General features: G+C 42.3%; 1 protein-coding gene across 3 annotated transcripts; it reads left to right on the top strand.

The window, feature by feature from the left end:
- The first annotated feature begins 22 nt into the window (after positions 1 to 22).
- On the top strand, positions 23 to 13,662 carry miga2 (mitoguardin 2). 3 transcript variants are annotated; one of them, XM_012855825.3, is made up of 16 exons: positions 23 to 122; positions 1,276 to 1,496; positions 2,274 to 2,484; positions 2,596 to 2,711; positions 2,827 to 2,947; positions 5,275 to 5,402; positions 5,640 to 5,757; positions 5,878 to 5,951; positions 6,185 to 6,297; positions 6,663 to 6,735; positions 7,622 to 7,708; positions 7,808 to 7,906; positions 8,009 to 8,143; positions 8,250 to 8,303; positions 8,408 to 8,524; positions 9,856 to 13,662. In XM_012855825.3, exons 2-16 carry the CDS (start codon positions 1,401 to 1,403, stop codon positions 10,063 to 10,065), a joined length of 1,752 nt encoding a protein of 583 aa, XP_012711279.2. In that variant the 5' UTR covers positions 23 to 122; positions 1,276 to 1,400; the 3' UTR covers positions 10,066 to 13,662. The 3 variants fall into 3 exon arrangements, with proteins under 3 accessions (XP_012711279.2, XP_012711278.2, XP_021168149.2); XM_012855824.3 differs by having other exon boundaries at positions 5,845 to 5,951; XM_021312474.2 differs by lacking the exon at positions 23 to 122 and adding an exon at positions 129 to 346 and having other exon boundaries at positions 5,845 to 5,951.
- Positions 13,663 to 14,035: the final 373 nt, after the last annotated feature.

Here is a 14,035-nt window from a genome sequence, read left to right as displayed (position 1 = left end):
CCTCTTCCAATTGGCTGAGGAGGCTGTCAATGTTCCAAAGTCCCGCCCTAAAGTAAAACCTGCGCGCTGCTCTCACCGACGGTTACAGGGGATGCCCTTCTCTGACGTCTTGGATGCTCATGGTATGTTGGAGTCGGGGAGGGGATTATGTTATTAGTTGTTGGTCGGTGCTGCTGTGCTTCACCTGCTGCTTGTGAAGCCGGAGAGGCGTCAGTTCAGAGCTCCGCGGACCGACACGCCCGCTGATGCTCTGATAGGAACTGATCGATGGCCGAGGCCGGCTAAACGAGCTAGCTAGCGTTAGCATGCTGGACAGCTGAAAGCCGGTTTCACCATGGCTTTAAACGTACGTGTCGAGCCCAAACCTTATTCTTTACTCTCTGTTTCACGAAGAAATGATTCTGTGCGAAATGTCCAGCGTCGATTTCCGACCCTTTTTCCCGAATCGAGTAGAAGCCCAGCTTGCACTGTGTCAGATGTGGGATTTACCTGCACGTTTCGCTGTTGGGTTAAAAGCTGCGGCTCGCGTCACCAGGAGGAGACCTCGGACCTGCAGGGAAATCACGCGATTGAAATATACTCAATGAATGCTGCAATGACAGTAGGATCGGTACAAGTGTTCCTCACTCCTCTTCCTAATCTGAATCTCCTAGCTAGAACATCGCTCAGAATAATAGCCATGGCTTTAAGTGGTCCTCCTCGGCCAAACAAGAACCAGTTTGTTTCCACGTGCCTGTGCCATCTTGACCAATATCAGCAGCTGTGCCAAAGACCTACTACGCTAGATGCATCCCTTCTCCAACATACCTGAATCGAATGGATGAATTCCCTCATCAGCCAGCCGTGCAGCTCTGCAAAGGCCCTGGGAACGAGCCTGTCATTTGATTCAGGAGGGAAAAGATTCAGGATGTCAGCTCTTGAGTCCTTGACCTGGGCATCCCATAATGACAGGATCGTTAATGAACTAACCGCCCAATTTACTCTGACATGGAAGATGGTTGGTGATAGGCACCAGCACCCCTCGCGGCCCCACAAGGGACAAGCGTGATGGATGGATGGATGGATGGATGGATGGAAGACTGTTACATTCAATAGCAAATCAAGATGGCTTCTTTGCTTTTACGAATGTCAGACCAACAACAAGTTTAAGCACTTCCTTTTAGGTTAAGTTGGTTGGCATAGGTCAATGCCGGTTAGGGTTTATGTTGTTTTTATTATTATTATTACTACTACTATGTTATTTAATTATCCATACTTGTATCTCATGTCTTGTAGTGTCTGCTGTGGAGTACAGGTCCCGTGGTGGATGACAGCAGGAAATTCGTCAGTGAGCTGAGTGTTGGCCGGTCTGAGAGCAAAAAGGAAATTGTATTTTAGGTGGATGTGAGGAACTCTTTGAAATGTCACTGAAACAACCAGGCAGGATGTCTATTGCCCAGGCTTTGGCCATGACTGTAGCAGAGATACCCGTCTTTCTCTACTCCACATTTGGACAGGTAATACCCTTTTTTTTTATTATTATTTTTTTTATTTGCTTACACTTACTCAAAATAGTTCTCCAACCACCTGGAATTTTGTCACGTTTTGCAGCCCGTTGTGATATTTAATATATTCTGCCCTTACGTGGACATGCTTCTAGAATTTTTTTGTGCTCTCGTCATCACTCAAGTGCCACACGTGTGCACGGGTTGAACACACCATCCAACCAGTTGAGCAGCAGCCATAACATTTCTACTCCATATCCAACTATAGAAAATAGACTAAGTACTTGGTATGCATCACTAAGTGACTATGCCTCCCGGATGAATACAGGAGTCTTAATAGCTGTCTTTCAATAACATCTCTATGCTGGCCACTCTTCTATGTTGGCCAGGTTTATGGGCTGCACAGGTGCCGTCCTCGTTCCATTTCCAGATAATCGAACAGGGGAATTGTGAGACGTTCAAAGTTTCAGATATTGTTTTATAACCTGACCTTGCTTTAAACTTCACAAACCTTTATCCTTGGCCCGTCTGCCGTGTTTCCTTGGGTTTCAGTATGCTACTGTCCTCTAAGAAACCTCTGATTAGAGGATCTCTAACATTTATTTCTAACTTTAGAAGGCATGTATGGTTTTCCTGTTATTCTTAAATCACTTTTTTGTTTTGCTAAATCGATGGCATAAAGTTCAAATAAAACCAATTAACATCTGTTGTTGTAAAGTCATGAAGTTCTTGATTTTTCTTTTGTTTTTTTTTGTTTTTCTGTTTCTAATTGCCCTTCCTTCCTCTCAGTCCATATTTTCCCAGCTAAGGCTCTCCCCGAGCCTGAAGAAGGTGCTGTTTGCGACGGCACTCGGAAGCGTAGCTCTGGCTCTGACCGCTCACCAGCTAAAAAGAAGAGGCAGAAAAAGGAAACAGGCAGCCCAAACGCAGGAAGGCCAGAAGACAGTAGGAATCCCCGATGCTCTGCTGAAGACGGGAAGACCTTCATCTTTAAAGAGAGGTTTGCATTGCAAAGTAAAAAAAAAATAAGATGAAAACACACTCAATAGTGGAAGTTTTTTGTTGAAAGGGTCCTTCAGCATTTTTTTTTTTTACATCGTCTTTGTGACAGGTCCGATTACTAGCCGCCAGGTGATGAGCCCCAGCTCTCGGAGCAATGACACGATGAGTGGAATCTCCTCCTTGGCTCCCAGTAAACACTCAAGTTCCTCACACAGCTTGGCATCTGTTAGTTTCGTACCTCATGGTTTTTACCATCGTTTGCATGTCCCCCCCCCCCCCACCCCTACTATTTACCTGCGTGTTTTATGTTTCTATCTCTGTGTGGTTTGTTCTGGCACAGACAAGAGTCCCCAACTCTCCTAATCAGTCTGCCAATCCCCCCACCCCCTGGGAGGCAGCGCCTGTGGTGGAAGAATCGGGAGCAGTGGAGGATGCTAATGCAGAGAACCTGTATTTAATGGGTGCGTTTTCACAATGTGAAAAAAAAATTTACTTGAACCCGTGTTGTTCAAGGACATTGAATCTCTATCTCTGCTCAAAAGGCAAAGCAGTTCCTGTTGTAGGAATTCTAAACAATAACCGACTTCCTAGAGTTATTGAATGAGGAAATGGCGGAGTGATGAAGTTGCAGCACTGTCATTGAGAAACGGAGCAGAGATCACATAGATGGAAAGTAATCGCATCCCTCGGGCCGGCCGCCAGCCCTGTCTCTGTCTCTCCTCTCCCCTAATACCCGACAGTGGCCTTGGCATGAGACAAAACAGAGACAGTCATATCCCCGACATTCATTATCGGCACAGTACAACGCAAGCGTTTGGCCTTGGCAATCAGTAGGTACTGTGGAGCAGCGGCTCCCGTATCTCCAGTGCTCACATGTCCGAGTGGCATGAGGCCATAGTGACTTTAGCATAATATTCCAATAACAGTTCCCTGTTGTTTTCAAATCCCCCCCCCAAGTTTTTTTTTTATCATAATCTAGAAACAAAATAATCTCAGGATTATTTTTGGAATCGTCCAATTCCTCCAAGGAATATCTTACGGCTCTGGTTGACTCAATAAAATACGTTTTTTTTTGTTTTATAAGGCACCTTAGAGCTCACTGGTGAGTCCTAACCTGATGCCAAAGTCTCAAGTCTGTTGAACATTTTTCACACGAGCTGCTGACTCAGTGCCTCAGTGCCTCGGAGAGATGTAGTCGTTCTCCGTGCGAGTCGTCGGTGACAGAATCAGACACCCAGGGAGACGTGTAATGAACCCCTTCCTTTCATTCTGCGGGAGCTTAAAGAGTCGATATCGCGCGGACGTTTCTATTCACGATTTTTACGTTCGGTGCTGAAGGTGGGCGGACTCCGGCACAGACAAAAGCGGTGCTATCTGGCCACCACGCATTGTTTCGTCTGAGCAGAGCGAAGCGATCTTCATGAGCTGGAGGCGAGATGTTCCGTGTTGAAATCTTTCAAAGTTAGTTTTGCATTTTGAGTGAAGACAGACAAAAGGATAGAAGTCAAATTGGAAAAATGTCATTGTAAACATTTGTCAAACATCCAGATTTAAAAAGTTGTGTATGAACTAGACTGGCGGTACGACGCCGTGAGTTTCTAGGCATGAAAAGATAAATGCTAAAATTTGTGTAAAGAAACTCTATTCCCTGCAAATCGATCATCTACAGAACTTTGCGTATTCTGTGTTATGATTAAACAAAAATTGCAGACATGTTTCATGTAACAGAATCATGTGGTTCCTGCGAGGACATAGCAAAAGGTCTTTACTGTCAGATACTGGATAAAAGTGTTTGGAAAAAAAAAAAAATTCAGGACACTTGCAGGAAAAACACCCGGCAGAAGTCAAACCTGACCAAATGAAATATAAAAAGACGAAGCAGATGACAGGGAAGACGTTTTATTCTGCCGACATGCAAATGAAAGGCAAAACCCAACAAGTCACCACAGGAATCACCGGAAATGATTCAGGCATTTAAAAAAAAATCTGAAGCAAATCTCCACTATTGAGCTAAAAGAGTCTCAGTAAAGATAAATGCGCACACTAAATTCACATGTGCACGCTCAGGATCTGTATATACACACGTGATTCTTAAATCCACACAGGACTCCTATATGCACACAAAATGCACAAATTCACCCATGATTCAGAAATGCACAGAACAAGATTCAGAAATGTATTTCGGATGCACTCACAAACTTATCGTGATTTACAAACATATCTTTTTCAACAGGGAATGATCTGCAGCCGATCAGATATCGTGCTTGTCTGAGCCGATCACAGGAACCCATTCACACAGCCCGGTGTTAACGTTTCGAGTATCATTGTTGAGGAATCGTGTGTGCGTGACTCTTTTAGCTCCATGCTCCAAAAGCTTTTGATTATCGCCTAATCTTTCGTAATTCATAGATCACTGGAACAGTTAGTTTCCGCTATTCTAACATGCTCCAACATGCATCTTGTTTAGCGTGACGTGACGGCGATTTCCTCTTTAGCTCGCTGCCGGTCATTCAAAGTTTAAATGCTGGTCACGTGCATTTCACGTTTCAGAGATTCTGCGCGGTTTATATAATTTGCCGACGATATGTCGATATTGATTTGAGCAACAATGCTTTTGAGAGTTGCCGTGTAGACACAGGGACATAAGCTAATGCTCACGTGGTTAAGCAGCGGCGTTAGATAGTTCACAGCCAGCTTCAGCACTGGAACCAGCTCGCATTTGATTGGATAATAAAGTCCAAACATGCTTTACTGTAAAACCTAAACCTCTTTGCCTCTCGCTTGCTAGGGATGGAGCTGTTTGATGAAGCGCTACGAAAATGGGAGCAAGCCCTAAACATTCGCCACCACGGCGACTCGGCCTCCAGCAGCAACAGCCTTGCTGTGCAGGGGGCAGCATGTAGAGACTTTCTTACGGTAAGCAGCACCGTTACTAAACCATAGTTAAAGCGCTCGTGCACCCTTTTTTTTTTTTTTTTTTAAATTGGTCATATTTGTGGATCGTTTATGTTTTTCCTTGCTTCATTTAGTGCTGCAGGATTTAGTGTAGAAGGCTGGGGATCTAAAACTGCACTCAAGACCTCAAGCAATTTATTGCATGGGATTATTAAAAAATGGTATTGAATTATAATGCAATTTTCTTTTTGCTTCTAGAACGAAGGCCGTAATAAAGTGTTTGCTGAGAAGTTAGAGACACTGTTGCACAGGGCGTACCACCTACAGGAGGATTTTGGCAGCAGCATCCCACCAGACAGTGTGCTTGCAGACTTTGGTGAGAATCAGTTTAGGATCTGCAAGCTTAACTGTAGTTTAGTTCTCCGTTTGCCATATAGTTTGTGTTTTCCTTGTCTTTCTTCAGAGAGTGAAGGGACTCTTATCTTGCCTCACGTAGAGAGCTTCCAGCAGCTGCAGGATGAGGATGCGATTACAGTTTCGTCTGACGACTCCTTTTTCTCGGCTGCAGAGGTGAGCTCCTCTCCTCCACAAGTAAAAGTCGTCTTATCGGTGTCGGCATGTGTGACCCTAAGCGTCTGAAAGGCAAAATTACAGTCGCACCTGCCGATTTCATGCAATTAAAAATGGAATTGGCAAAAAATGTTATTACTACAACTTTTTCTGCGTGTTTTGTTGTGTAACCCCTGTGACATGCCAAGATATGCCCGTGTGTAAATTGTGTACACGCGTGTCTTTCTGTGTAGCTGTTTGAAAACATGACTCTAGAGGATATCTACCACCCAATGAAGCCAGCAGCTCTGTACCAAGAAGCCTTGTCTCTGGTGCAAGAAGGCAGAGTGAGATACAGGACCTTAAGGTAACCAGAAGACTATTCTTTTTTTTCTTTTTTTCTTTTTTTCTTTTTTTTTTTAGTTTTTTGGCTTCTCTTGGTCTCGTTTTTGTAACAAATCACATACGTTTTCGCACCAACAAGCTCTGGGAATGTGTAACTGCGATAAACTATGAAGAAACTGCAGTCTCACCAACTAACGAGCTCCAAAACTTCCAACACAAGTTAGCAGGTCACCAAAGCCGAACGTGTGGATATTTCACATTTAAACTCTGTAGTTTTTGTCACCATACCACTGCCGTCATGTGTTTTAATGAAGAAAACAAAAAGAATTTGTTGTCCTTCAAATGTTTAATACTAAGTAATGAGGCTTCCTCTCTCTTTATTACCAGGACTGAATTACTTGAATGCTACAGCGACCAGGATTTCCTCGCTAAGCTTCACTGTGTGAGACAAGCGTTCCAGGTCTGTTTCCGCTCGCACGACTTACTTATACCATTCTGCCTCTCTGCAAGCGCTGTCTTTGCACCTGCTGACAGGGCCTCCTCAGGTTTCTGTCCTTGAGCCCCAATCCTGACTAAAGCCACCAGGACAAAAGCGTCAAGTTGTAGGGATCAGCACAGACCGATTAGAGCGGATGGGAATATTGCTAGAGATCAATACAGGTCAGTCCTGAAGAAAATTTATTGGAGGCTGGAATAGCCCAGAGACACGGTCAAAGGTTCACCTTCCAGCCAGACAATGATGCTAAACATACACGCAGAGCTACAATTGAAAAGGGTTTAGATCAAAGCATTTCTGTGTTAGAAAGGCCCAATTAAAGTCCAGAGAGTATGTGACACGGTTACTCTTCGCACACACTGCCTATCCAGTCTGACTGAACATAATCTATTTAACAAAGACGAACGGAGATACATTTCAGTCTCTGCGTGTGCAAAGCTGGCGCATAAGTAACCTGAACGACTTGCAGCTGTAAGTGCAGCAAAGGTTTGTTTTTACCGAGTATCGACGCAGGGTTGCTGGATGCAAAAGCGCAGACGCCCTAGCTTTTCAGATACTAATTTGTGTAAAAATAAAAATAAAAAAACGGAATTGATACTGCATTTTACTTCCACCTACCACTTTTTTTTTACACCATTTCTTAAAATACAACTAGACGATCTAGAGGTTTATGGTTGCAGCACGACAAAAGATTGAGAAGTTGAAAGAGTAAATATTTCGGTGAGGCAATAAGTGAAGCTCCAAAAGCCCTTCTAGGAACAAGTATTGTTGCTGTAAACACTATATTTTAATTGATAAATATCAGACCTTTTCAGTGTGAATTAATAACTAACTGTTTTATGTTTTTCAGGTCTTGTTGTTAGATGAAACTCACCGCACATTCTTTATGGAGACAGGGAAACAGATGGTTACTGGGCTAATGGTTAAGGCCAACAAGGTATATGTGGTTAAATGAATCCCAGTTTGGATAAATGCAGCTGTTTTGCCTCAGTTTGAATAGAGCTAAAATTGTTCTTCCTTTTTCAATGTGACTCAGAGTCCCAAAGCCTTTCTGGAAAGCTATGAAGACATGCTTCTTTACACCCAGAGAGAGGAAACGTGGCCCATTACAAAAATGGAGCTGGAGGGTCGGGGGGTGAGTGCTCCTGTAATTTAAACCTGTCCTGCTGCAGAGGTTCAGTTGTTAAGTTAGTGTTTGATGGAAATGTTACATTTTGGGCTTCTGGGTTCGCTGCAGGTGGTGTGCATGAACTTTTTTGACATCGTTTTGGACTTCATCCTGATGGATGCGTTCGAGGACCTGGAGAGCCCACCCTCCTCCGTGCTAGCCGTCCTGAGGAACCGCTGGCTGTCTGACAGCTTTAAAGAGACGGTTAATTTCCACACAGGCGTCCACAAGCAAAATCACCATCGGTGTGGATTTTCTGAACATTTCTCTTAAAGAACGTGTCATTTTTTTTTTTTTCTTTTCCTGGCAGGCTCTGGCGACCGCTTGCTGGTCGGTGTTGAAAGCTAAAAGGCGTCTTCTTATGGTGAGCCTCAGCCAGTCCGGCTAACCCAAAGCTTCTTGCTGCTCTCTTTCGGCTGTAGATGTCAGTTATTGGGTCTGGATATTTGTCCCATCTGCTCTTCGTAGGTTCCTGATGGCTTCATCGCCCACTTTTATGCCATATCAGAACACGTAAGCCCGGTTTTAGCGTTTGGGTTTTTGGGACCAAGGCAGCACCTGAGTGAGGTTTGCACAATTTTCAAGGTGAGAGCAGAGCATACACAAACAAGAAGCTGTGATACTTGTCACAATTAGCAAGAGAACTTTTCTGAATAAAAAAATGGGGGATTTTTCTTTGAAACTTCTATTAGGCTCTTGAAACAAAGACGTTTTTTTTTTTCTTTGAAATGTTTGATGTGTGAGGTGGAACTGAAGATCAGAGGTAAACTCACCTTCGTTTTAAAGCATCGAGGATGACTCCTGCTCTCCAAAGCCACTCATTCATACTTACAGAGATAGTTCAGGATTGTTGTTCTATTGAAAGGTTTTGATACATTAATATCTAACCGGTGGCAGATGGGTTTGCTGGTGTCTCTCCATAAAAGATAAAAAAAAATAAAACAAGCGGACTTCTATTCTGAAGTTGAAGACTTTTCGTTTCCCACCCGGGAAGCTTTCTCAATTCAAAATGTCTGGCGTAGAGTGGAGTTCCAAGCTGTATAGACCTGCAGGCCTCATTGGAGCTTAGATCCACATGCAAATACACCTGGAACTGGTCGCCCCAACAAAGGAGAGTCGTTAGGCTCGTCGTTTCTTTCCTGGTGTCTTCATTTCAGAGCAAGAATAACATCCTGGACACCGAAGCTCAAAGGCTCCTAGGCACTAAAGGAGGAAATACACCGGGCACGTAACGTAAGAGGCGCGGCTTAAGGGCAAGTTTCTAAAAGCGTGGCGTAAATATGCGCGTAGTGCGCTTCTAGTGCGCATTTATTGACTGATTAAAATGAAAAGCTAAGTGTAGGACATGCATACGCTGCTTCCAGTGCATACATGTCCGGTGGATTTCCTCCTTAACACTGACGGGCCTAATTTTAAATGCTCATACTACGGTAAACCATTACACATAAAATCTTGCCTTTTGCCCTCCTTATAAGTATGGTAGTTTCTGGCTAGCTTCATTAAGCATAATTCCAGTTTAGATGGCTCTGGATTTATTCTAAATGTAGATGCCAGGAGTGTTATCTGCTTCAGGTAAGAGGATAATAATAATAAAAAATCCGTTTTAGCAGTGGAGGCTGATCCTGAGGTTATTCATACCTCGTGGTAGAGTGCAGTTTGCCACTCTACAACTAGATGTCGTGAAATCCTTGAAACTGGATGTTTGAAGGAACTGCTTCACAAAAGTGTCCTTTGATTTCAGTGAAGTGACATGAAAAAAAGAGGAATTAAACAAATTTTGCAACTTTTTAACATTAATGAGCTGCTTGATCCTTTAAAAGTTCTCCTTGCATCTCGTCTAAAGCAATAGAAATACTGTGTGTACTTATTTCATTGTTGTACAACCTGCATGACCTTTCCTCTCCTTTCACCTGCAGCAACAAATAGTGCAGTACCTTAAGGACATGTTCGACCACGATAAAGTCCGCTTCACCTCCGATCAGTGCTTGGCTGAGGACATCCTGAAACTTTCCCACCGCAGAAGTGAGATCCTCCTGGGATATCTGGGAATCAACAGTCTGTTGGAGCTCAACGGTACCATGCTCAGAGACACTGAGAGCTCCTACGGGACCACTAAAGGGTCGTGAAGGGCCTCATCAAGGACTCTGAACTCCACACTTGATCTCTGCACCGAACCCTTCCTCTGTGATACACTGAGAACCAGCATTATTCAGTTATGTGTTCATCCTTTTCTCCATCTGTGCTCTTAAAACAGAACTACAAGCCACGGGATTTATTTCTCCAGGTCTCCGTTTTCCTGCTACTGAGGCGGAGTGCTCGGATCCCGGATTCCACTTGTCCCCTGTGTTGCTGCTTTGTTGCGTATCCAGAATGACGACTGTAATCAAATTATCAGACGTGTGGGGACTTGTTTCTGCCTGTGCCTCTGCCTGGGGTGATTTTAGATACTTGGTAAAAACACAGCTGACGACCAGCTTCCAACTCAACAGGACTTTGCCTTCTAGTGGCTCAGTCGAGCAGAGTTTCTTCTGAGGACTGTCTTCATCGCCTGTGGATTTGAAACGGCATCGTTGCAGTTCTTGAAATGAGCGAGGCACCGTGGCGGTCACCACAAATGTCCCTAAATGCTCCTCGTTTGCAAGTTTACACATGCGTTCCATCAGGCTGAATAACACTGAGACTTGGTTTAAATGACGACTGAGACCTTGTAAAACTGGTTTACGGAGTAGAATATTTTCTGGATCAGATTCTGCTTTTACTTTGTTTAGATTGCAATTATTCCCTCAGCTGGTTGTCGGAAAATGACAAAATGAATACAAGTATGGTCCAAATCAGTGGAAAACAAAGTGGCATACTAAACATTAATGATTATGACTGAATTATGACTGTAAATCTATTATCAGTTTGAATTACTCCCTGATTTGTAAAATCTGGTGAGCTTTTAAGCTGCTAGCCAGTCTTCTCTGTTAAATTAATAAGACTAACTTTAGATATAGTTTGTCACCTCTATGACGTGTCAAGGTCAGTTTTTCTAGTTCACTTGTGTAATTTAATTTTTATTTAATCAAGATAAAATCTACCCTCCCAAAAACGAGGTACCACACTTTAGTGAAATCGAACTAGGTGCCAGATTCTAGATCTTTTTATGCATTTGTCTATATTTTTCCCTTTTTTAATTCTGTGTTTTCCCTAAAAAAAAAAAAAAAGAATTTGAGACGTTTGTGAGATTTCAGGGGAAAGAATTGGTAACGACAAAGCACACAGAAGTGCTTTGTAAAGAGGACCAGTGAAGACTAGAATGGCAGGAATTCACTGTCAAAGATCTGCAGGGATAACGTGGAGCCAAGTTGCTCTAACAACCAACCGTGTTGCTCTACGCTTTCCGTTAAGATTATATTCGCGTCTCAACGTTTCCTGCAGAGCTGCAGCATCGCTTTCGCTGAAAAATGATCCCTAGGCAGACAGACTTGTAATGAGCCAAGTTGAAGTAAGCTACGGTAGTTTGAGTTAAGGCTGCATGCAGATCCACTGTACTGGCAAATCACGTCCCTGTTCAGCTTCATACTTGGTAAACAAACGAGGAAACAAAAGAAATTTCAAGCTAGAATATAGACAGACTTGTTCCAGCTGATCAGCATTGTCGTCGCTATCCACTTCAGCCTCTCCATCCATGGCAGTGTTAACCAGAATTTGACCCAAACACGGCAGGTTAAACCCCCTTTGCAACCGAAATGCAACTTGGAATCCTTCAGGATCCTAAAGAAATCTGTCAGAAGTTGCTCGTCCTCCCTTATGTTTACTTCTGCTTGCTGATTCGCTGAGTTATTGTGCCTCTTGTCATGTCATCGCCCAACATAAACGCATAGCCGAGTTCGCCCTCTTTTCTTTCGTGTTCTTAAAAACAAACAGCTTTGCTTTTTGGGAAATCCTGCAGTGAAACTCCGTGCTTATGAGACAAATACACCTTTTGAGAGTTATCTTTAATTTTACTACATGTAAGCAAGTATTATGACTTAAGTGCAAGCACACGTGAAGACATGAAGTTTTAAGTGTTAAAACGATGAACAATAGCGCTCCGTATTGCCAAGCATGCTTTCGCAATCCTAAATCGGATAACTGCAGATCCGTGTTCTTCTCCTTGTAAGCGACATTATTCGGCGACAGTATGGACAAAGAACGTCACTGCTATTCAAGTAAAGGGTCAACAAAACTAATATACACAAGTCCACATGCATTGTTTGTGGAATAGCTTCACACATTCAGTTTGGATGCCCGGGTATTGCATAAGACGGTTCCTTTTTTTCCATTTTTTTCTTCTTCATTTTATTTTATTTTTTTATTTTTTGGAATGATACAATCACATGGTACCTCTAGTAACTCGTTTCATCAAGTACATCTTCTCTTACGAACCCTATGGGAACGGAAACTAGCAAAACACACTTTGAGATCACTGCAATGCACAAATTACAACCCAAACGGTGCCAATTTATAGTTTTATGAAGGATACTGGTGTCACAAAGGCTTGTCGGGAAGGACGGCGCTCTAACCAACCCGGGTGCACTGATGGAAACCCTCAAGTTGTGTCTGTTAGATTTTTTTTGTTAGGTCACAGAAACCCAACACGCCAAACTAAACTGAACTTTCTTGTGTAATGCTTTAGAAAGCACTACGGCTGTAAAGATGGAGGCATATTGTAGTTCAGATAATAGTTTGGCTTTATTATCAAATATCTATATTTGTATCGCTGGAAGCACAGCAGTTAAGTTTCCATTGCATCACGTTTTAATTGTAATTTATCGTACAGAGCGACGGCTCTTTGACATTAACTCGTGTGCTTTGTGGCAATGATTATCCAAACCCTCTAGTTCTAATACACTTCCTAAATGTATAGCTGTTGATCCCTCTGAGTTGCTCTGACTGCGCCTACAGTCAGTATTGTTGGATTTATTGGATAGCAGTCCAACTCGAGCCAAAGCTGTGACTGGACGGGCCATTTCTACTGTACATGATTTGGTTTGCCGCTTTGTGTTTTGGCCTGATTTGCACATTGGCAGGAAGCTGATGTAGAAAGTGTTTCTCTTTTTTTGTAATCGGCGTGAGAGTTCACATGTACAAATCGTCAGATTATTTATTGCTGCACATGATTGTTGTATGTAAGAAAGACGGAGCGCAGAACAGCTGTACAGTCTAAGAAAATTATCTTAAAGAGAAACTATATTATGAAAAATAGTTTGTGCAATCACATCGTGTTAATGAAGTGCCCATCTTTAAATTGTCTGCTTTACTTTTATTGTGTGTGATCTGTTCTGTGATGAGATGACTCAATCTTATGTTTTTTTTTTGTGCTGTATGCATTGTGAAGATTTTTTTTCTTCTTCCATTTACCGGATAAATGAACAGCCTTTGCATGTTAACATTATATGCATTGGACATGTAGACCCAAGGTCAACCTGATTTTTATGGGACATTTTGAAAATGATAATTAGATATAATCTAAAAAAAAATTATGGATTATTGCAATTTAAGCATGGATTTAGCTTGGTGTAATTCTTTTTAAATGATTTTAGACTTTAAAGAAGATTCCAGAAGGCCAACAATGTTGATTATTTTCCCGCCTACTGCTGTACAAGTGTCCTACTCCATGCCTTTTGTTATTTCTATTGTTGTACTTCACTGTAAATGATTTACATTCTCCTTATTAAATCTTATTTTTTGTTATTAAATCAGTGTTCTTTGGGTTTTGTCCATTAGACGATGACTTGTATTTCAGGTTCCACTTGGAAGCAAAATGTAGTGAATGATCTTTATTTATTATTTATTTATTTGCGGGTTTAAAGCCATTGTATTTCCACACTGTTGGCCATTTTAAAATCAGCTTTTACGATCAAATCCTAAAGCCTGTTATTATAGAGCAGCTTTGATTCAATAGCCAAACTTGCCTATTTCTGATTTATAATATTTAGATAGATTTTCTTATTAATTTCAACCTCTAAAAGTAGATCCTAGCTCTAAAATATCAAGTGTGTTGTTTGTTAAAGACCTCTTAAAAGTAAATATACACAGTTAAACGGCCCCATCAGTTTACTGGCTTCCTGT

The sequence above is a fragment of the Fundulus heteroclitus genome, unplaced genomic scaffold (genome assembly GCF_011125445.2).
Source record: "Fundulus heteroclitus isolate FHET01 unplaced genomic scaffold, MU-UCD_Fhet_4.1 scaffold_213, whole genome shotgun sequence".
NCBI classification, from domain to species: Eukaryota; Metazoa; Chordata; class Actinopteri; order Cyprinodontiformes; family Fundulidae; genus Fundulus; species Fundulus heteroclitus.
Note: the sequence above shows the minus strand (reverse complement) of the source record. Positions and strands in the feature narration are given on the sequence as shown.